At 42.1% G+C, this 24376-nt stretch overlaps 1 protein-coding gene across 3 annotated transcripts in view; it reads right to left on the bottom strand.

The window, feature by feature from the left end:
* Positions 1–24376, bottom strand: part of megf10 (multiple EGF-like-domains 10) — a 58494-nt gene that overhangs the window by 10029 nt on the left and 24089 nt on the right. Inside the window, exons 7-20 of one of the 3 annotated variants that reach the window (XM_080419760.1) lie at positions 21100–21274; positions 19854–19974; positions 19110–19273; positions 16975–17077; positions 11449–11595; positions 9850–9984; positions 6821–6949; positions 5443–5571; positions 4919–5047; positions 4206–4334; positions 2634–2861; positions 1972–2092; positions 1203–1333; positions 602–646 (exon numbers count right to left, since the gene is read on the bottom strand). In XM_080419760.1, coding sequence (XP_080275886.1) covers positions 602–646; positions 1203–1333; positions 1972–2092; positions 2634–2861; positions 4206–4334; positions 4919–5047; positions 5443–5571; positions 6821–6949; positions 9850–9984; positions 11449–11595; positions 16975–17077; positions 19110–19273; positions 19854–19974; positions 21100–21274 — 1886 coding nt within the window. Of the gene's footprint in view, positions 1–601; positions 647–1202; positions 1336–1971; positions 2093–2633; positions 2862–4205; positions 4335–4918; positions 5048–5442; positions 5572–6820; positions 6950–9849; positions 9985–11448; positions 11596–16974; positions 17078–19109; positions 19274–19853; positions 19975–21099; positions 21275–24376 lie in introns of all 3 variants that reach the window. The other 2 variants (XM_080419758.1, XM_080419759.1) reach the window with 2 other exon arrangements.

The following is a 24376-nucleotide window of genomic DNA, read 5'->3' as shown; positions in this document are numbered from 1 at the left end:
TATGTTTGTGCATGATTCTTAAAAGATATGTAAATAATAAAATACGAATGCTTGTGTCCACATATAATCCATACTGAGTTTATATATTTTTTATGTTGGTACCACAGTTTACAGCAGTACTTTATACCAGTGGTTCCCAGGGGGGTCCCCAAATTATTTTGGGGGGTCCCCAGATGATTAGCTTAATGTGAAACATTGTTTTGTCGCTCAACAAAACAAACCAACATACAGTATAAGTGTATAGAGGGTATCTGGACATTTATAAAGTGACAATTTAATAACTTTTGAAGACCTTTTTAATACGTGAGAAGGCAAACATTGTGAAAATAGCCGATCTACAAGCTCACAACGCCTTGCAGTGCGAGGTGTTGTGAGCTTGTAGATTGTCTATTTTCACAATATTTATCTGTGGAACTGAGTCAAACTAGATGTAATGCCTACAATTCCAAGTGCTTGTCAGGGTGAGGGGGTCCCCAGTTCAAATATGATTATTTTGGGGGGGTCGTGGCCTAAAAGTTTAGGAACCCTTGCTTTACACAGTGGTGGAACTCAGATGTCTTACTTCTAGAATGGCGTCACGCACAGGCTATGGAAAACTCACCTCGTAAGGACTTCCCCAGGAACCCTCTGTCCATGCCGTAGGCTCCTGCTAAAAGAGGAATCAACATCATGTCAGGGTTAGATATCCACTGGTGGAAAGCAACTAAGTGCATTTACTCAGGTACTGTACATAAGTCACATTTTTGGGTATTTGTTTTACTTTACTGGAGTATTTCCCATTTTAAATATTTTTACTTCTACTCCACTACATCTCAGAGGCAAATATTGTACTTTTACTCCACTAGAATTATTTGAAACTTAAGTTACTAGTTACTTTGTAGATTTTGATTATTATTACAAAACATACATTAACCACTTCAGCCCAATACTTTGGCTATTTGAAAATAATGTTTATACATTTTGAAAACGTGTGAAATTGGACATTCTGCAGAACGAGTACTTTTGCTTTTAAGTAAAACTTTAAGTATAGTTTAGTGCATTTTGAATACCGGACTTTTACTTGTATCAGAGTGTTTCTACATTGTGGTATTAATACTTTTACTTAAGTACAGAATGTGAGTACTTCTTCCACCACTGTTTAGATATCCATGCCTCTGCATTCGATACCCCACTTCTCTCTGAACATTCATTTGATGTCTCACCCAGCTCATTGAAACAGTCTCCGTGTTTCCAGTCTGCAGGCAGGGTGCCAGTGTTGGTGCCCGTTATGGGCGGTCCCTTCCTGGGCCCCGCCCCCAAGTTCTTCACGTTAACGAACGGCTGCTCGTTCTTGCTCTGTAAGAGGCACAATGCATCGACACTTCACAACTCTGAACCTCGCATGAGATGAGAGCAAACCAGAAACTCACTACTGCCACGCAGTGGTGTAAACTTTACACCACTGCGTACGTAAGTAAGTACAGTACTTGAGTAAATGTACTTAGCTACTTTACACTGTAAAGTAACTAAGTACATTTACTCAAGTACTGTACTTAAGTAAAATTTTGAAGTACTTTTACTTTATTGGAGTATTTCCAATTGTCTATACTTTTACTTCTACTCCACTACATCTCGGAAGGAAAATATTGTACTTTTACTCCACTACAATTATTTGAAAGCTTTACTAGTTACTTTGAAGATATAAATTATTATATTACAAAACCCACATTAACCACTTTATATTTTATACATAGGCCATTTGAAAATAGCCAATCTACAAGCTCACAACGCGTCGCATAGCGACGCGTTGTGAGCTTGTAGATCGGCTATTTTCAAATATTTTAGTACTTTTACTTTTGGTACTTTAAGTACCAAAAGTAGGGGGGGGGGTCCCTGCTTCATCTCTCTCTCAGCTAAGGGGTCCTTGACCTGAAAACACTTTTAACACCCCTGCTTTATAGAGATGTAGGGGCCTAGGTTGTTGGTGTGTACAGTACCTTTCTATATGGCAGGTTGTTGATGTGAGCAGGGCCGGTGCACTGCGTCAGAGTGTGATAGCTGGGGTTGGAGAAGTAGTTGCTGGGGTGATTCTCACTTGTAGCAGGCACAGTATCTAAAGGAAAAAGGAACAGCCGTCAGAAATCAATAGGAAAGAAGGAGAAGGAGCCCTTGCTAGATCTAAAGCTGGGCTCAAACCATTGATTCTCAACCCTTTCCATTTCCAGACCCCCAATTTGATATGTTTTAAGCCCCTGTTTGATCAAAACATGTGTAAGAGACACACACACATGAGAGACACACACACACACACACACACACACACACACACACACACACACACACACACACACACACACACACACACACACACACACACACACACACACACACACACACACACACACACACACACACACACACACACAGAGGAGAGACAGACAGACAGACAGACAGACAGACAGACAGACAGACAGACAGACAGACAGACAGACAGACAGACAGACAGACAGACAGACAGACAGACAGACAGACAGACAGACACGACAGACAGAGCGAGGGGGGGGGGAGAGATACATAGAGAAAGACAGACAGAGAGAGAGAGAGAGAGAGAGAATAGAGAGAGATCATGTGTAAAAGTGGTGTTGAATTGGTACCAGCGATGGCGTAGTCAGTGGTGACGCGCATGGCGGGGGTGTAGGTGACGGCGGGCATGTGGGGCTCTTTGCCCTTCTGCTTCTTCCTGTACACCATGAAGAGCAGCAGCAGGAAGATGAGCAGCAGAACCAGCACTATGATGCCCGCTATCGCCCCCATCTGGTAGGTGTCTACGGGCACCGCCGCACTGGTCAGGCTGTTGAGGTTGCCCACGATCACCACGCCTGCTGAAGAAGAACGTTTTACATCATTTCTGTTAGTATGATAGTATGTAACCACTTAAATGCACGCAAATAATGACACATTTTCTTTCAATTACACACCCCATGAAGCCTTGAATTCATGGAGATTATTTAGTTTTGGTCACATTCCTAAGCTAAGCTAATAATTTGATGACTGGCGGAGACTCAAAGCGTCTCCTACTGACCAATGACCCGGTCATCAAATTATTGGCTCAGGAATGCGAAAAAAAACAGAAAAAAATTATTTTTTTGGGTGAACTACTCCTTTAACCCAGTGTTCAGTTAGTCAAACTTTTACATTTCAAGGAACCCCATAACGGTCCATATGTACACTCTCAGAGTTTCAGACCTACACAGTATAAGGGTCGTTTTGGTTAGAATTTTGGTGGAGCCATGATTTAAGATCAACCTTAAACCTCGGTAGTGAAACCAGGGACTTCACATCCATAGACAAGGCATTCCACTGGCTGGTGGCTGTATGATAAAAGGCATTTTTATTAATTTGAGGGGTTCGAGGTCACAGGAACTCTCCCTTGTGGAGAACCTGTGAGTTGATCAGGTACCTGGGCACGGTACCATTAAGGCTCAGCAGCCATATTGGGCCTCTTCCTGACATCCTTCACAGGTTTTACCAATGATACTAATGAAGGCTCTGTTACATTTTATGTAGCACAGTGGTTCTCAAACCTTTTAATTTCAAGGACCCCCATAACTCTGAGAGTGTACAAATGGATTTGGTTCCATTTGTACACTCTCAGAGTTACACACCTTTTTAAGGGGCCAATTGGAACCCCCTCAAGGAACCATGAGGGTCCCTGGACCACACTTTGAGACCCACTGGTGTAGCAGTGTTTCTAGTGAGACAAAATGCACAATATCAGCACCCTGACTCTGTTTGACCAAAATGGAACAGAGCCTTCATTAGTATCATTGGTAACACCTAAGTAAGAAGAGGCCCAATTTATCTCCAAAATGGCTGCTGTGCATAGAACCTATGATAGGTGGGTGATTCTCTCTTCCACTCTATCCTAGTCTACTGAAGTGAACATTGGTTTAGATGAGCCCTGGGTTCCAAATTAAGTAGCAAGCTTATTTTGGTCTGCAATCTAGCCTTCAGAGACTTGGAGATACCATTATACCATGACGTGCAAGCATGTCATCACTTAAATACATCACTGGCCACCATTTTACAAAACATACAGTAGGTTGGTTGATTTTCCTGGAAACCATTGGGTTCCATTCATTTCATCACAACATGAAAATCTACTTGCAGAGACTTGAAATTGCTTAAAGGACCTATTCACGTATGTGTGTTGTTGTTGTTGTTACCTTGGTCGCACCTGGAGCCCTTCCATCCGGGGTTACAGTAACAGGTACCAATCATGTGATCACAGGTGGAGTTGTTGAGGCAGTCACACACCTGACGACATCCATAGCCGTACGAACCTGAAGGGCATTCTGGGAGCAGCAAAGAGGAAGCAACGTTTCAAAATGGCAAACAAATGGTTCCCCTTCATTTAAAATGATCACTTCACATTTTTATGTCATTTAGCCTACTATGTATGGTCCCTCAGTATTACAATTTTACAATTTAAGCATTTAGCAGACTCTTAATCCAGAGCGACTTCAGTAAGCAAGGAAAACACGAGGTAATACATCAAATGCATAGAAATAGTAATCAAGGATCATAGGTAAACCAAGAAACTATCATCAGTCTAAAAGTTCATTCAACCCTATATTCCCTCAAACGTTTCTCTAACCCCAAACCCAACACATAATTTCAAACTTTTTTCTAAAATTAATGCAAGAACAAAGACTTCTATTTCAGATAACTTTCCAGGAAGAGAAAGGCTGTAGTTTCAATTAACTTGGAATCCCTATCAATGACGTCATCGGTAGGTGAGTAGACAGAAAATGGTGGCATCTTATGATGAGCATTAGTGAGGACCGATTATACGAAAAGATGGTTGGAAATGGGCAAAGTGGTCCTCTAAAAGCAACTCTGCTGCCATTCAACGTATGAACGGGTGCGTGTCACTCACTCTGCTCACAGCTGCGTCCCATGAATCCCGTGCGACAGGTGCAGTGACCAGAGATGTGCTCACAGTCTGCCCCGTTCCTGCACTGACAGCTCTGAGAACAGTCTTTACCGTAGAAACCCAGCGGGCAGCCTGCAATGGAACCATTACAAAGGACGCCCACATTAATATGTATTTGGCAGCGGACCCCCATCGAAAAATATTTTGTGTTCTTAACTCATTTAGTGCCAATGACATGTAACATGTCCAAACCGTGTTTTCAGTGTTTACGCTGTATGGCACTCTCGTTAAGAAAAACGAAACATCGCTGGCACTATTGCCGATTATTTATGTATTTACTTGGCACTGAATGAGTTAAACATTTTCACAATGTTCACAATCTTTCACGCTTTTTCCATGGGGGTCCCCGCACGCCACTTCTGAAAACAACTGGCATAGAGTACAACGTGCGTGTGCTGTGCATGCATGCCATGTGCGTGCATGTGTGTGTGCGTGCATGCATGTGTGTGTGTGTGTGTATAACTCACGTTGTGTGCAGTAGAGGCCCGTCCACCCTGGGGTACACTTGCACTCTCCGTCGTACGCGCTGCAGAACGCTCCGTTGTGACAGTTACACGTGTGGATGCAGTTTGGACCCCACTGAGCCGGAGGACAGGCTGTCACCACAAAATACATCACTGTTACAGTCACTGTCACCACTAAATACATCACTGTTACTGTCACTGTCACCACTAAATACATCACTGTTACTGTCACTGCCCTAAACATGAAGTGTTGTTGGTAGTAGGAATAAACACAGAAGCATCCCGGAGGAAGTGGACTAGGAAAGAGGAGGAGCCAAACCGAGTTCCTGTTTCTACACAAAAAGAGGAGGTGGTGCCCCCAGAGGCAAAACCAACTTTTTTTATGAACTCATTGACTGCCATTGACGAGTACACTTGTCAACTCGCCCAAGGCTCACACTGCCAATGACCAGTTGACGAGTGTGTGGTGTTTTCAGTGGTTTACGCTAGAGGGCGCTGTTCCACAGCATGTAAATCACGATGATGATGATGAAGAGCACAGCCAAAGATCACGTGATCACAACAAAATGGAGCTGGTTTTGTTTAGTATTATAGGATTTATAAAAAACAAAATTTCGCTGCATTCTGTTGCTTTGTGGCGAAAACAAGCCACATTCAACTGCCCGATTCAATTCAACTGTGGAATGCATTATCGCAGCGGCACCATTTTTTCCCAAATGCTTCCGTCATACAGTCTGTATTTCGGAATGCTGAAAACGATCCGGGAGTAAAAGCGGATGCCCCGCCTCCGGCTTTCGTTTCGTCTCTGCAGTCGCGTAAATGTGTCCTGATGTAAATCAAATTAGGCGAAGCACATACAGTACTGTATAGCTTGCTGCTTATCAGAAATGGAAATTCATTCAAATATTGTAAAATGTATTTTGAAAATATTTCACAGTATTATTTTCATGAACGGAAATGACGAACAGATGACAGCTAAAACTGTCTGAAAGCAAACGGCTTTCAGACAGGTGTAGTTCCAGACTCTTAATAGTATTCGGAGATAGTGAAATACAGTAGTTGTCTGGCTTCGCGAGACTACTTCACACATCGACTCTGTCAGGTGGAAACCCCATATGTCCAAAACTGTTACTTTTCAGGATTCAAATTCAAAAATAGCAAAAGTAGCAGATCCACAAGCTCAAAACGCGGTGCTTTTGTGTGACACTGTGTGATCAAGTCGGCCGTCAATTTCCCCCAAAAAACACAAACAGTTAAAATATGGAGATAGGAGGTTTCTGCCCGACAGCAACGACATGGAATACCAGTGGTGGACATAGTACTAAACTCCAGCACTTGGAGTTCTAGGAGTTAAAGTACTGGAGAACATATTTGTACGTACATTGGGAGCAGTCACTGCCGATCCATCCCGGGTAGCACTGGCAGGAGCCATCGATGGGGTTGCAGGTTCCGTTGTTGGTACAGCTGCAGCTTCTGGCACAGCTCTTACCATATCTGCCACTGGGACACACTGCAGAACATGAAGGAATGAATACATTAGACCAGGTCTTCAATGTTATTTTTTTTTTTCAGACTAAGGACCCCCTTAGCTGAGAGAGAAATGATGCAGGGACCCCCCCCCCCACACACACTTCATGTTGCATAACATTGTGCATTTCATAGTTAGCTTCAGAGACTTGTTTGACAGTTTGTGAATTAATGTGTATTTTCAGACATTTAACCACTTAAACCCTCAATACCCAGTACATTTGAACCATGGCTTTGTACTGACTGCTCTTTTTTCCCTCTGCACCAAATCTCTTCACCAAACATCGTCAGTCTAATCTATTTTATTTAATGCACATACATATGTTACAAGGCATTTAGCTGGGGACCCCCCTCAAGGACCCCTAAGGGTCCCCAGGCCCCACTTTGAGAACCACTGACTTTCAGGAATCTCTGTGTATCTGTGTGTGTGTGTGTGTGTGTGTCTTTCTCTCCATATGCCCAAATATGGACGACTGATGTCATTTTACTGACGTCATAGTACATAATGACGTTGATTTTGTTCAATGAGCAAACATCATTTGTCAACTTGTAGCAACAGAGAGACCTGCTATCTGACATCTTCCTCTGTAAACTGATCCACGGCAGTGCTGGTGTGGGAAATGTTGCTCTGGACGAGACATGTGAAATGTCCAGAGCCATTCCGCGATGATCGCTATGATGCTGTGGTAGCCGGGCACAAGGTGTACACCTTCGGAGGGTACCTGAACCTCAGCGATCAACAGATTGGTGTCCATGTCTTCAACACGGTGTCTTCGCGCTGGATGAAGTTGCCTACAGTGACGACTGGAGGAGGAGAATGTCCCCCTGAGGTCCCCTCCATGCGCCATGGCCACAGAGCTGCGCTGCTAGACAATGTCGTCTATATCTGGGGAGGGTATCCTTACTGCAGCCTGCTTTATGCATTTGATGTCGACACCCACGGATGGTTCAAGCCTGAGGTTTCATGTACTGTTCCAGGGGCGAGGTACGGCCACTCAGCCTGTGTCTTGGGGAAGGTCATGTACATCTATGGAGGACACACTCAGCTGACTGGATGCACCAATGACATCTACAAGTTGGACACCGCCGCAATGGTCTGGTCTTTAATTGACACCGGAGGCACTCCACCACCGGCTTCGGAATGTCACTCAGCCACCATTATCGGGACAAAGATGTTTGTATTTGGGGGCAGAGTGGGGCGGGCGTTTGACACAGAGGCCGAATGCTGGCTGAGAAAGCCTTCCAGAAACCTTCTTCCAGGACGACGCACCGGCCATTCAGCCTTTGCCTACAATGGAGAGCTGTACATATTTGGCGGCCACAAAGGCCGCCAAATATACTGCGATGATCTGTGGAAATTCAATCCAGAGACCTTCTCCTGGAAGGAGGTTCAGCCCAAGTGGCACCCGTTGCTGATGTCGTCCATGTGCTGTTGCATGGTGTGCATGGTGGGAGATCGTGTCATCCTCTTTGGAGGATACAATGGATCCTCTGCCTCTGATGACCTGTATATCTTGGACTTGAGTCCTACTCTGAAGACCTTATGCAAGCTAACAGTTCTTCAGTACTGTCTGGACCAATCAGAGCTCCCACGCGACATCAAGTGGGAACTGGGCTGGCAGCCCCCAGATCCAGATTTGCTTAATGAGTAATGTGTAATGTATCTCACTCAACAGTGAACAAACCAACATCCAGTATAAGTTCAGATTTTCTAAAATGATAATACCTCTAAAATAAAATAAAAATAAGAGACCATTACTGCGTCAAAAATATTCAACAAACTATACTATAAAAAATGGTCAAACATTGGCCACATTGTCAAATATAAAACAAAATAGCCGATCTACATGCTCACAATGCCTTGCAACGTGAGGTGTTGTGGACATGTAGATTGGTTAATTGTTAGAGAGGATTCCACGTTATCAGATCGACCACATCAGATGGTCAAGGTTACACCAAAGGTTAGGCTGACGTGACCTGTAATGTCAAAGAGGGTTTGTCCTGTCCATAGACTGCGAAAAATATGGACGAAGGGAGCCGTCACGTGACCCATTGGTTTCTACAGACCCGTTTTGAAGCCACTTTTTGGGCAAATTCAAATTCACCATCTTGGAACTTCCGGTCCCGAAAAGCAACCGGAAACGGCTGCTTTTGGCATAGCTTCACTCCTTCACTCACTAGCTTCAACCAGTAAAAGCCCTAGGAACATAGGAGCATATTATGATAATTGAAAAAAGACTTTAAACTAGCCATTGAAAACATAAAGTATTTATGAAACGTATAAAGTCCGGCCAAAACACTTCCCTTGAATGGAGTAAAAATGCTTCTGCAGCAAGGAGGGGAAATAGCGACATCTACGGGGCCATTAATTAGAACTGCATGCTGATAATGACTTCCTATTTGGCCTCAAATCCAGCGGAGCTTCCTTGCCACCTGGTCCTGTCTGGTAGAGCTACCGAACCGTTAGCTCTGGAACTCTATTAAACGAAGACCATAAGATACCCATATATGGAGCAGGGTTGAAGAGGCGGACATCATCCGAGCTGGCGTCATAGACATGTACACACCATATAAGGATATAGGTACCACGCAGTGGTGGAAAGTAACTAAGTACATGTACTTAAGTACTGTACTTCAGTACAATTTAGAGTTACTTTTTTACTTTACTGGAGTATCTATTTTTTTTCCCAATTTGCGTTGCGGCGGACTTGAGAGCTGAGAGCTCACGGCTATATTTCAGCTATTTTCACAATATTTATCCCCCCCCCAGTTCAGATATGATTATTTATTTTAGTTTGAGAACCACTGAATTAGAAGAACTAAAAAGCACCAATTTAAAAAAGCAGTTTACTTTTATACAGTCTAGTGACAGTTTACACTCACCTTCGTTGCACAGAGCCCCCTTGAAGCCTGGTAAGCAGTCACACTGTCCGGTGACGTGGTGACACGGGCCGTTGCTGTGGACACACTGGGGACACGCCTGGCTGCAGTGGTGGCCGAAGTAACCTGGAGAGCAGACTACACAACATATAACATGTGTTATTTCTGTGTCAACAACACAACACATGCATTCTTTCAATTCAAAACTTCACAAAACATGTATTCTTTCATATCAAAACTACCCAAAAGAAAAAGTATTCTTTCAAATCAAAACTACAAAAAAAAAAATAGTATTCTTTCAAATCAAAACTCTGAATTAGTGTTGTAATCTGGTCTCTATGTAAGGTGTCTTGAGACAACTTGTTTTGATTCAGCACTGTAATAAAATTTAATTGAATTGAGTTGGATTCTTAACGTTGATGGGAACGGTGAGAAGAATCTATATGCTACTGAGATGAAATAGAAGGATGCACTGTGCTGTTTGTGACTTACTCCTCTGACTGTTGTACAGTGGTGTAAAGTAACTAAGTAAATTTACTCAAGTACAGTACTTAAGTACAATTTTGAGGTATTTTTTACTTTACTGGAGTATTTCCAATACTTATCAATACTTTTACTTCTACTCCACTACATCTCAGAGGCAAATATTGTACTTTTACTCCACTACAATTATTTGACCTTGCAGATATAAAATATATTTTAAAACATACATTAACCACTTTAGCTCTATTTCATACATAGGGTATTTGAAAATAGCCGATCTACAAGCTCACATCGCGTATTTTCAAATATTTTAGTACTTTTACATTTGGTACTTTAAGTATATTTTGATGCCAATACTTTTGTACTTTTACTCAAGTAACATTTTGAACACAGGCCTTTTACTTGTAACAGAGTATTTTTTATAATGTGGTATTGCTACTTTTACTGACAAAAATATCTGAGTACTTTTTCCACCACTGGGGTTGTATGACATTGTGACTGTTGTATTGCATTGTGACTGACTGTTGTAATGCATTGTGACTGTTGTAATGCATTGTGACTGTTGTATTGCATTGTGACTGTTGTATTGCATTGTGACTGTTGTATTGCATTGTGACTGTTGTAATGCATTGTGACTGTTGTATTGCATTGTGACTGTTGTACTGCATTGTGACTGTTGTATTGCATTGTGACTGTTGTATTGCATTGTGACTGTTGTATTGCATTGTGACTGTTGTATTGCATTGTGACTGTTGTATTGCATTGTGACTGTTGTATTGCATTGTGACTGTTGTATTGCATTGTGACTGTTGTATTGCATTGTGACTGTTGTACCTGTTGTATTGCATTGTGACTGTTGTATTGCATTGTGACTGACTGTTGTATTGCATTGTGACTGTTGTATTGCATTGTGACTGACTGTTGTATTGCATTGTGACTGTTGTATTGCATTGTGACTGTTGTATTGCATTGTGACTGTTGTATTGCATTGTGACTGTTGTATTGCATTGTGACTGTTGTATTGCATTGTGACTGTTGTATTGCATTGTGACTGTTGTACTGCATTGTGGCTGTTGTACTGCATTGTGACTGTTGTACTGCATTGTGACTGGGACTTACTCCTCTGACAGTTGGCTCCTCTGTAACCAGGAGAGCATTCACAGATGCCTTCATCCGGGGAGCAGGAGGCTCCGTTCTTACAGTTACACTGCAGAGAGCAGTTAGGCCCCCAGCGGCCCTCCAAGCATACGCTGTCACAGTGAATACCTGTATGGGGAACGAACACACACACAAATATTAGCAGAATAGCAGAAATGTCAGATCTACTGTTTGATACGTCGGGCGAGAGCGGCCGAGAACAGCAGACCTACAAGCTCACAATCAATCAATCAATCAAACTTTATTTATATAGCACATTTCTACACAACGTTAGTTGACCAAAGTGCTGCACAGGTAAAATGGTACAATGGTCGCGTCCGCAACGCGTTATAAGCTCAACACTGTTGCGCGGTGAAGTATATGTTTCGCTAGGGAGCGCCTCACCAGCCTACACACAGGAAGATGTTGAATGAACCGAAACCAGTCTCAATATTTTGTAAATAAACAATAGGCTCTATGCACGGCAGCCATATTGGAAAAAAATTGGGCCCCTTCCTTACTTCCTTCACAGGTCTTACCAATGATTCTAATGAAGGCTCTGTTCCATTTAGAGTAGCACAGTGGTTCTCAAACGTTTTAATTCTCTCTATGAGAGTGTACAAATGGAACCAAATGGACCCTTACGGGTCCATTTGGTTCCATTTGTACACTCTCAGAGTTACAGACCCATAAGAGGCCATTGGAACCCCCTTAAGGACTCTTTGAGACCCACTGGTGTACCAGAGTGTTTCCAGTGAGCCCACATGCACAATATCAGCACCCTGGCTCTGTTTGACCAGAATGGAACAGAGCCTTAATTAACATCATTGGTAACACCTGTGAAGGAAGTAAGGAAGAGGCCTAATTTCTTTCCAATATGGCTGCTGTGCATAGAGCCTATAGGCCTATAATAGACGCTCGAGAAAGCCGGACGCACCGCGGTGGATTCCAACCACCCAAACTCTGCAGTGGTGAACAGGTACTTTACCACTGCACCACCCGAGCACCGTGGCATGTCCCTCTTGCTCGGTTTCCTGAAACCACTTCACTTCCCCCCGCGTCTTTGGACTTATGGGTTCTTCCCACTCCACCTCTCTTCTTTTCTCTCTTTTCTTCTCTCTCTCTCCGTTCCTCCGTCTCTCTCTCTCTCTATCTGCTCTGACCCCGTGTGAACCTCCTTTCCTTCCGTCCCTTGTTGGCATTCTGTCCAGCATATGTAACAGTGTACGCAGCTAATTGCCTCGGGACAAAGGCCTCTTTGAGGTAACTGTGTGGGTGTGTGTGTGTGCGCGCATGTGCGCGGTCACGTTGCTAGGTGACAGCAAGCAGCCGTGTACGCCGTCCAGATCCTGAAAAATTAGGCATCAGTATGCTGCTTAGGCATAGACTGTCCTGTGTGTCTGTGCAGCGTGTACGTCTGTATGTCACACACACACACACACACACACACACACACACACACACACACACACACACACACACACACACACACACACACACACACACACACACACCTCAGCCATAGACGTCACCTCAGGCATGAGAACCACTCGTTCTTATGTTTTTGTTACTTAGGTTTGTTTTCTTGACCACAATGTCAAGAATGTGATTTAGATAGCATGCTATTTAAACAGATGCTAGGTTCTTGGCTTACCTGGGATCCTAATTTTTGCATTCAATGTATGTGATCTACTTGCTTATTGTAAGTCGCTCTGGGAGCCTAAATTGTAATTGTAATAGAACTTGGGGGGTTTTACAATGTAGATTCACGTCCCAGATATAAAAAAATCTTATATCAAACTGGGGATCCTTGAAATAATATTAAAAAAAGGTTGAGAATGACTGGTTTAGCCAACCATGGTTGCCATTAATTGGCAAACAAGCATTTATATCTGTGGTTCTCAGAGTGAGGTTCAGGAACCTTCAGAGTTCCTTGACGGGGTTCCAAATGGACCCTTACAGGTCTGTAAGTCTTGAGAGTGTACAAACAGAACCAAATGGACCTGTAACCGTAAACAAAACCGAGGTGTCTAATGAGTAGCTTGTCCTATGTAATCAGTTGGACATAAAGACAATCCAGGTTTTAAGAGCGCGTGCCTTATAAACCTCTGAGGTGGTAAAACGTTTAGAAAACTATCTGCAATTTGGACTCTAAGGGCGCGCTCCCACCAAGAGTTGGCTGGCCGCTGTTAAACGCAGGTTGTGCGCGGCCACAGTTTTTTGCAGCCAGCGGATTCTAAAAAACGGGAGTGTCGCGCCTGTCACTCACTTTCAGGAGCCTCCCCCGCCCCGCACCGCCTGCCGCCTTGAGCACCATGTTGCTTCCTGAGTCTTGAGACGGTCCGCCTTCGACTCACCCGATTGGACAGAGGGAGAAAATCAGCGCCTGCCTCCAGTAGTTTTATGCTTAGTCGCGGAGAGCAGATAAACGCAAGGTCTGCGCGACTAGCGGAAAAATCTGCTCTTGCGTGAATCAACGCATTTGCATTGACAATGCATTGGCAGATTCTGCAAACAGCGGCCAGCCAACTCTTGGTGGGAGCGCGCCCTAAAGGCCCATTACGCACTGAAAGCGGCAGACGTGCGCGTCATCCAACGTACTAATTTTTTACAACAACTGTAGCTACACGTACCGGATGTGTCAAAGCGGTAACCGGAAGACTCGCCCCAAAACACGCTCGCCCCCATTTGTATCCACAGACCAGCAGTTCTTGTATTCTTGTTTGCTTTACTGAGGATAAGGTTAGAAATAAGTTTAAAGTTATGCATAGTTTTACTGAGGCTAAGTTTAGGAATAAGGTTAGGTTTAGGCACCGTTTTACTGAGGTCACGTTTAGGAATAAAGTTAGGTTAGGCATAGTTTACTATAGGTTGCTATATCAGTGGTCCTCAAACCTTTTCATGTCAAGGACCCCGAAAATGATATGTATTTGGCCACGGACCTCCATCTCAAAATATGTTCCAGGGACCCCCAGAAGCATAGAATTTAGTTTTTAAAAAATCGCTTTAAAAAGATATATATATTCAAAGATTTACACCATTTATTTTCTTCAAAAATAGCAGATCTACAAGCTTGTATATCTGCTTTTTTTAATAGCCAAAGTATAGACAAAGTATAAAATAATGCTTTTTAGCTCAAATCTAAAATGACGCATTCCCGGTTTTAATGGGTTAAAGCAGCTCTGAGCCGTTTTCACACTTTGAATACATTGGTGGCCCAATGCATGATCGTTTTAATGATCAATCAATCAACTGTGTTCCAGCTTGGATCAATGGAACTAAAGTAGTATACATTAAGTTCTTATTTATTGGCAGGCTATCACAATGAAAACACAATTGTCATGGTTTTGAAGAACAAGTACCATGCTTTCTTACCATGCTATCTTATCAATAACATCGTAGTGTTTTGCCAATTACATGGAGGCCCACTTGCAATATCATCAGATTGGGAATCGTACTAGAAATGTACGCACACTGTAGTGACTTTTATTTATTTTAGACTATCCAACGAGTGAGTAATGTTTTGAGCCAAGAGCTTTGGCTCAAACATTGCTCAATTGTTCTAAGCCTAAATAAGTCACTTGGGGGAGCTATACAGAGTGTGTACCTTTTTTATTGCTCGTGTTTGTTTTGGGTCCAACACCTGCCTTCAAAAGGGTTTTGAATGTGTGCAACTTCTTTTGATCATACTACTAGTATGTACTTACGTATAGTATTTGAGTAAATGTACTTGGTTACTGTACTTGATTTGTACCAGCATGAGAGGAAGTGCCTTCTGAGGAGCCTCAAAGGCTAAATAAACACCAGCACTGCTTTCTATTTCTCCCAATGGAGTTGATTTTCATTTCTTGCGTGTGTTTCGACAGAGAACATCTAGAAATGATTGGGGAGGACAGAGGAAGTACCGCTCGTGGCCACTGAGCGCCATGGTTGTGTCAAAGATGATATGTTTTAATTAATGCTCTAGAGCAGTGGTTCCAAAACTTTTCAGCTCAAGAAAGACCTAAAAGAGAAATTAGACGTTTGCCCGGGACCCAAACTAGTGAAAATAGCAGATCTACAAGCTCACAACGTGTCGCTTCAGGTCACGTTGTGAGCTTGTAGATCTGCTATTTTCACTACGTCTAATGTATTTATTTATGGAAATCATTCAATTTTTTCAATGTATTTATGCAATACTTTTGGAAAATGCTGGAATAATTGATGAAAAGTTTAGATTTCTTTTAGAAACTATATATATATATATATATATATATATATATATATATATATATATATATATTTATTTATTTTTATGTAGGGAGCAATTGGTACGCGACCCACTGTTTGGGAAACAGTGCTCTAGAGATGTTGAGATAGTTTGGAATTTTATTTTTATTTTTACTTTCTAATGAGTGTCATAACTAAATTAAGATTAGCTGAATGAAATCGAGAGACTGAACTTTTGAATCTAAAACGTCAATAAATGAGGCTCTCTGTGGCTGCTCTCACCCCTTACAAAAGGGTATGAACACTGAACAGTCAATGGAAAGCAGGCTTTTCAAAGCGATGTGTTGTAGAAAAGCCAGCTGACGTAGCGTAGCGGGGGTTGTCAAAGTAAACGAGTCGTCTCGCCTCTAAGCGCAGCTGAGAGCAGCTGATGCTGTAGAGTAGGCTAAATAGTCACGTCTTTCCCCAAGAAAGGGAAACCAGGTTTTTAGAAGGAAAGAGAACGAAAACAACTCCTTAATCATCCCTTCCAAAAAAAAGGTGAGCAGTGAGCACACCTAAAGCCAGATGTGTACTTAGTCGTATGGCGGCGTTGCACACCGAAAATAGCCGATCTGCAAGCTCACAACGTGGCACGGACGCAACGCATTGTGAGGTTGAAAACAGTCTAAAGTAATGTAAAGTATACATGATTAGAACATGATTGAACAATTGACAATTAAGGTCTAATATTTGTACAATGTAATGGCTACAAATTGCTACAAAACCTGTATATCCAATCATTTATTTATTTCACAGACTGTTCCACAGTCTGTGAATGATCCCAGGATCACCGAAGAGGAGTACACCCAGAAATCACGTGATCACAACTAAATGAAGCTGGTTTCGTGTAGTGTTATAGGATTTATAAAAGTCCCCTTTTCTGTGCTTTCTGTTGTTTTTGGCGAAAACAAGCCACATTCAACTGGCCATAGCTATGGAATGGATTACCGCGACCGGACTCACTCCCCCCCCCCCCCGATTCTACGAGCCCCCCGTGCGTGTAATGAGGCGATCTCCGTGAGGACGGTGGTCACAGAGATTATTCCATCATTTTTCAAAGGTACAATAAAATCGCTCGTTTTCGCTGGCAGTGGGGTGACACTATTTATTTACAACTGAATGAAGATGGCCACTCTTCCTTAGCGCCCACTCTTCTTGTATTCTTATATTGATGCTTAATTGTAAATAAGAGTGAAACGTGTTCCAGTGTGAACAGCAGGGACCACCTCAAAATATTTGCAATTAATGCCGACTCACCGGTCCATCCTGCCAGGCATCGGCAGTATCCAGTTGAGGGATGGCATCCATCTGCGTGGCTACAGTCGCATCGCTCTGTACAGCCCATGCCGTAGGTACCGTCCTGTATGGGGAAACATTTCACACTGTAACACCTACAGTCACATCGCTCTGTGTGAATGTGTGGCCTGTGACGATCAGGTCCAATATTTAGTTCAGTGACCATGGGGCTAAAGGATCGTTAGGAAGCTGTGTTCACGTTCACTCTTCCATTCGAAATAATAGACTCCAACCTTTTTTACCATTTTCTGGTACAAACAGTCGCCCTATAAGCTTGTTACCAGCTTTAGGAAAGGTAATGGAGAGAATTATCTTTCAACAAATACAACTTTATTTTGATGTGAATGGATTAAATACAGAATATCAGCATGCCTATAGGCCTGGTCACTCTACATGCACGGCCTTGACACAGATGACCGATGATTGGCAATGTGAGATGGATAATGGAAGATTGGTGGGGGCTGTTTTACTTGATTTTAGTGCAGCGTTTGATTTGATAGACCATCTGTTGTTACTGGATAAGCTTAAACAATATGGTTTCACTGTCACTGCATTAAATTGGATGGAGAGTTACTTAAGTGACAGAAAGCAGACAGTTTTCTTTAATGGTAGTTTTTCAAAGATCAGTCGGCTTAATTGTGGAGTCCCTCAGGGAAGTTGTTTAGGACCGCTATTGTTTTCAATTTTTATAAATGATCTTCCGTTAGTTCTACATAAAGCTCAAATTTCAATGTATGCAGATGACTCGACCATATATGCTGCAGGAATGACCACAGATGAGATTAATAATATTTTGGAAAATGAATTAAAGTTAGTAACAGAATGGGTAAAGAGTAATAAACTTGTACTGAATGTTGGTAAGACAAAGTCTATATTAATGGGATCAAAGTATCAGATGTTATTTGAACCAAAATTGAATTTGAATATAAACAACATTCCAATTGACCAGGTACGAGAGACAAAACTTTTAGGTTTACTTTCAACAACACTCTATCATGGTCCCATCATGTTGATAATACTGTGAGCAAAATGGGAAGGGCTGTTTCAGTTACAAGAAGAATTTCTAAGGGACTGCCACCAGATGTCATTAGACAGGTCTTAAACGCTTTAGTTCTGTCACAGCTTGATTATTGTTTTGTTATTTGGTCTAGTGCCTCAATGATCGATATTAAGAAACTACAAGTTGTTCAAAATAAAGCTGCATGTTGTGCGTTAAATTGCTCCTATAGAACTAATGTAAAAGACATGCATGACAGTCTGAGATGGTTGTCTGTTAGTCAAAGGGCTACTTATTGTTTAGTTAATTTCATCAGAAACATAAAAGTTACACAATCTCCAGAAATATTATATAAAAGGTTATTAAAACATTGTACTCATCATGAATATCAAACAAGACATGCAATTGAAGGAAGGTTGAATTTTCCCAAAGTTAAAACATCTGTTATACAGAAAACTGTTATGTATAGAGCTATTGGAAGATGGAATTCATTGGCGAGTTATATTGTTCAAGCCAATGCAAAAGAGGGTTTCAAAATTATGGTAAAACAGTACCTTCCAATATTTCATGAACTTTAATGATTTTGTGTTTAACCTTTGACATCTTATTGACTTGTTTGTTATTATCATCAAATGTATGGTTTGGAAAAAAATAAAATAATAATAATAATAATAATAATAATAACAATAATAATAATGTATGGGTAACCCTTTTCTCCCTTTGATCATGAAATGTACAAAATTGTAAAATTGTAAATGTATTTCTGAATTTTTGTAGGTGAACTATTGTCTTTGTCTGTGTTTGTATCTGTAGTATGTTCGTTCTGTATGATGTGTATTTGGGTGTGTCGGACCCCAGGAAGAATAGCCATGCTTAGTGCAAGTGCTAATGGGGATCCATAATAAAGTAAAGTAATAATAAAGTAAAACCTGCTTCCGGTCTCCTAAAAAGGCAGGAAGTAAACCGGAGATGGCATGTCTTGGGTACAACTCAGGCATTAGGGCTTTACAATATGGCCGCCTGGCCATAGTGGCTTTCACATTTACTTAAAGATCGATCATTCTGTTAGACGATGTGACGGATGAGTGTTGGGTCTTACTTGGCAGGGTTGCTCACATCTCTCTCCCCTCCATCCGGAGGAGCAGGTGCAGCGTCCGTTCAGGGCGTTGCAGGCCCCTCCGTTCAGACACATGCAGTTCCGGTCGCAGCCCAGACCCCACGTACCACTGGGACAGTTGATGGAGCAGTCCACGCCATGCCACCCTACACACACACACACACACACACACACACACACACACACACACACACACTTTGTGTTAAAAAATGCAAAATTATTCATATTTTCTAAATATGACCCTGTTGAAGTGTCGAAACGCGTCGGTCAGCTGTTGCCTTATCTGTAAAATAAATCTGTATGTTTTTTGTCACCTGAAGACGGAGTGCCTCAGTATTTTTCCCCTACAGTCTGCCTCACCGCAAACAGCACTTTGGGTTCCTTTGCTTTCATTCATATTTTCTTTTCAAAAATGTTCAAAAAATTGCCGATGCACAAGCTCGCAGCTTGTATATCTGCTATTTCCAAAACTGTTCAATTTACACTCAAAAACAGCAAAAGTACTGTAGCACATCGACAAAAAACATCAAAACAAGCACATCTACACGCTACGAGCTTGTAGATGTGCTACTTTTGATGCTTTTGTGTGACGCTGTAGTATGATCAAGTAGGGCATCATTCATTTACAAAAAAACTCAAAGTTAAACTATGGAGATAAGAGGTTATACTGTATGTCCGTCCGACTGCAACGATATAAATATTACAGTACAACTGTATTCATCTCACCTGCTTTACAGCTACAGGCCCCGTCCACAGGTGAACAGGTGGCATCGTTCTTACAGTTACACCTGGAGGAGCACCTGATGCCATGTGTTCCTACTGGACACGCAACGGAACAGTTGGAGCCCTGCAACAACAACAATAACACCACAGCATCTGTGTTCAGTAGTTGTTGGGAAAAGATGGCAGTACGGGCAAGGGTTCCCAAACTTTTCAGTAGCCACGACCCCCGAAAATAGTATTTGAACTGGGAACCATTGAGCTTGTAGATCCGATATTTTCGACCAGGCAAATATAAAATGGTAGCCTGGCTCCACCCCCTGAATCGTTTGCCTCGCATTCAGGGTCTGGTGACGCTGTCGAAGGCGGGTGTTTCTCGGTTGAAAATCTGTACGACGAATCGGGATCGGGATAATCCAGTATGAACCAATCGCCAAAGAGTCTTTGAAAAAAAAACTTTGGCCACGCCCCCATCTCAGAAATTGGCTGCATTGAGAGGGCTTTCAGACTGAATAATGGAGTGAAACGAAATGAAAATTCAGGCTGAGTGTCAGGCTAATAAAATGGGGCATATTAATGTATGTTTTGTCATGATAATCTAAATCTACAAAGATACTTGTAACTGACGTTTTCAAATAATTGTAGTGGAGTAAAAAGTACGATATTTGCCTCTGAGATGTAATGGAATAGAAGTGTAAAGCAGTTCTCAAAGTGGGTTCCGGGGACCCCCAGGGGTCCTTGGGGGGGAACGTTACAGAGGCAAATTTGTTAATATAGCGTCACAATTATTTTAGCCACTTTAACAATATTTTATACTTTGGCTATTCAAAAATAGCAGATCTACAAGCTCATACTGTAGCGTGTCACTTCGTGCCGCACTATGAACTTGTAGATCTGCTATTTAAAAAAAATATTGAAAATGTTTGCAAATCTTTTAATATTATTTTTAAGCGATTTTTTTTACTCAAATCTTTGCTTCTGGGGGTCCCTGGCACAAAATATTTTTCAGATGGGTGGGTCCGCGGCCAAATACATATCATTTTGGGGGTCCTTGACATGAAAAAGGTTTGCACCATTGGTGTAAAGCACTGAATAATAGACATACTCAAGTGAAAGTAAAAGTCCCTTGCACTTAAGTCCAGCACTTGAGTAAATGTACTCAAGTTTCTACACTCCACCACTGGAATGTGCTTTTAAAAATAAAATACTCACATTCCTACAGATATATAGAATGAATGTACAACATGCATACCTTGAACCCGGGAGCACAGATGCACTCTCCGGTGACACTGTGGCAGTCAGCGCCGTTCTGGCAGTGACACACTTGTTGGCACGACACCCCGAAGAATCCCGGCGCGCACGTCTCGTTGCAGTACAGGCCCGACCAGCCCACCCGACACGTGCACTCCCCCGACATCGGGTGGCAGCTGGGGGACAAGAGGTGACAGTGTCAAGTTAAGGGGGACACTTAACATAATGCTTAATTTATAGTCCGTTGCAGTGGTGGAAAAAAGTACTCAAATGTTTTACTTAAGTGAAAGTGTCAATACTGCAATGTAGAAGTACTCTGTTACAAGTAAAAGTCCGGAATTAAAAATGTTCTTGAGTAAAAGTACAAAAGTATCGGTATCAAAATGCTCTTAAAGTACCAAAAGTAAAAGTACAAAAATGTTTGAAAATAGCAGATCTACAAGCTCGCAACGCGTGGCGATGCGACATGTTGTGAGCTTGTAGATAGGCTATTTTCAAATAGCCTATGTATAAAATAGCTAAAGTGGTTAATGTATGTTTTATAATGTAATAATTTATATCTGCAAAGTAACTATAGTAACTAAAGTTTTCAAATAATTGTAGTGGAGTAAAAGTACAATATTTGCCTCTGAGATGTAGTGGAGTAGAAGTAAAAGTATTGGAAGAATTGGAAATACTCCAGTAAAGTAAAGCACCTCAAATTGTACTTGAGTAAATGTACTTGTTACTTTACACCACTGGTCTGTCGTGTGTTTAAATGAGCTGGTTCCATTTGTCCACTCTCAGAGTTACAGACCCATGAGGGTCCCTTTGACACCATCATACGACAAAGTTATTATTATTATATGTATTAATGCAAGAGCAATGTCTTCTGTATCTAGCATTAATAAAGAATTAAAACAAAAGGTTGAAATCCTGTTTGAAATGACCAAACCTGCCTACCCATGATGTCACTGGTAGGCAGGTTTCTGAACTCTTCACAGCCCTCCTCTGAGACACAAGACCAAATAGACCAAAGTATGAGGTTGATTGTCCAGCCTGACAGCGTGTTGCGGGTTCAACTCCCGATCCTGACGACCTTTGCTATCCTATCAATAAAGGCAGAAAAATCCCCCAAAAATATCTTTAAGAAAAACTGAACAGGTGAAAGACTTGCACACCACAACATTTTTTAAGGATGACTTAAAAAACAATAACATTTTTCTTAAAACATTTTTACATGCTCAACCCTAAAGTGCTCATGGCGCAAAGCGATAGGACAAACGTTTCGGTCACAAAACCATCGTCAGTGCCATACGAACGAATCACAGACAAGACATGTTTCTCTTATAGGGCTCCGGTCAACAACACAGGTGCCGAGGATCAGGGTCATCAGGGAAACTAATCACCATGGCAACAATATCAGCCGTCTTATAACGAGCATTAGCGAGGACCAATAACATGAAGACGGGTCGAAAATGGGCGAAGTGGACCTTTAAGTAAATCTGAGCCCTACTTCCAAGCCTGCTGAAAGAGCGGTCGCCCACATTATAACAGCAGTGCTACAGAGGAGCGGTGGGCGGTGGTGGAAAAAGTATTCACATTTTTTTACTTAAGTAAAAGTATCAATACCGCAATGCAGAAACACTCTGTTACAAGTAAAAGTCCGGAATTCAAAATGTACTTACAGTACTAAAAGTAGAAAGTAGCCATTATTCTAATGTATAAAACTCTTTTGAAAATAGCAGATCTACAAGCATTGTGAGCTTGTAGATCGGCTATTTTCAATTGGCCGAAATGTATATAGGGCTGAAGTGGGTAATGTATGTTTTGTAATAATAATCAAAATCTAGAACTAACTAGTAACTAAAGTTTTCAAATAATTGTAGTGGAGTAAAAAAGTATAATATTTGCCTCTGATATGTAGTGGAGTAGAAGTAAAAGCATTGAAAATTGGAAATATTCCGGTAAAGTAAAAGTACCTCAAAATTGTACTTGAGTGCAGCACTTGAGTACATAGTACTTAGTTACTTTACATCACTGGCTGGTGGTGGGCAGCTGTTCACAGCTGTCGTCTCTCTGATGGCCGGCCAAGGGGCCAGACAATGGTTTCACTGTGTGCCATGGTTAACTGCCCCGCGCTCTAACAGACATGAAACAACAGCCACGCAGTCTAAAGACGCTGGTTGTCAAAACGTTTTTCATGTCAATGAAACCCCTCAAATTGATATGTATTTTGGCCAAGGACCCCCTAGCTGTGAGAGAGAGAAATGAAGCAGGGACCCCTCTATATTGTATAAAATTGTGTTTCAGATTAACCTTTTTTTTTACTCGTTTTTTTCTATTAGCTTTTTTTTCTATACCTTTTTGCCAAAAATAGCCGATCTACAAGCGCGAGGCGCTGTGAGCTTGTAGATCGGCTATTTTTGGCTACAGTTCCCCTCAGAAAAGGGATGTTAGGGTTCAAGTGGTTAACGTAAAAGAAAAAAATCACATCACACAAAGATTTGGCGGCCCCCCTGTAGTAACTCTGAGGAGTTAGGGGTCCCGGACCCCCTGCTGAAAACCCATGCCATAAGAGATACGTGTTGTTGTCAAAAATCTTTCGAAGGCAACTGTAGCAGATCTACGTAAGCTCACAAGGCAGTTTACTGGGGGGATCCCCCCTGGAACGCCCTCAAGGACCCCTGGGGGTCCCCGGACCCCACTTTGAGAACCACTGGTCTAACGCATCACGAAACAACAGCCACAGTGTTCGTAAAAAAAACATTTTCATGGCCCGCGGACCACCGTCTGAAGAGACTTAGTGCCAGGGAGACCCGTAAGAGATATGTGTTGTTGTCAAAATCTTCTACAAGCTCACAACGCAGTTTGCTGGGGGTGGGGTCCCCCCTCAAGGAACCCTGGGGGTCCCCGGACCCCACTTTGAGAACCACAGGGGGTCCCCGTAAAAGAACGGTTTTGGACATACAAGGTTTCTGTACAAAACAGCTTAGCACGCACACACACAGTCACACACACACACACACACACACACACACACACACACACACACACACACAATTTTTTTCCATGTCAAGGACCCCCCAAAATGATATGTATTTGGCCACAGACGCCCATCTCAAAAGATGTTGTTCCAGGGACCCCCAGAAGCACAGAGTTAAAAATGTTCGCTTTAAAACATATATATATATTCAAAGATCTGCACACACTTTCCACGATTTTTCCAAAAACAAAAATAGCAGATCTACAAGCTCATAGTGCGGCACTCGGTGCCGCACTATGAGCTTGTATATCTG

This window comes from Gymnoscopelus braueri, assembly GCF_963280865.1.
Source record: "Gymnoscopelus braueri genome assembly, chromosome: 22".
Taxonomy (NCBI): domain Eukaryota; kingdom Metazoa; phylum Chordata; class Actinopteri; order Myctophiformes; family Myctophidae; genus Gymnoscopelus; species Gymnoscopelus braueri.
The sequence above is the reverse complement of the archived record's forward strand: the minus strand, read 5'-3'. Positions and strand labels throughout refer to the sequence as shown.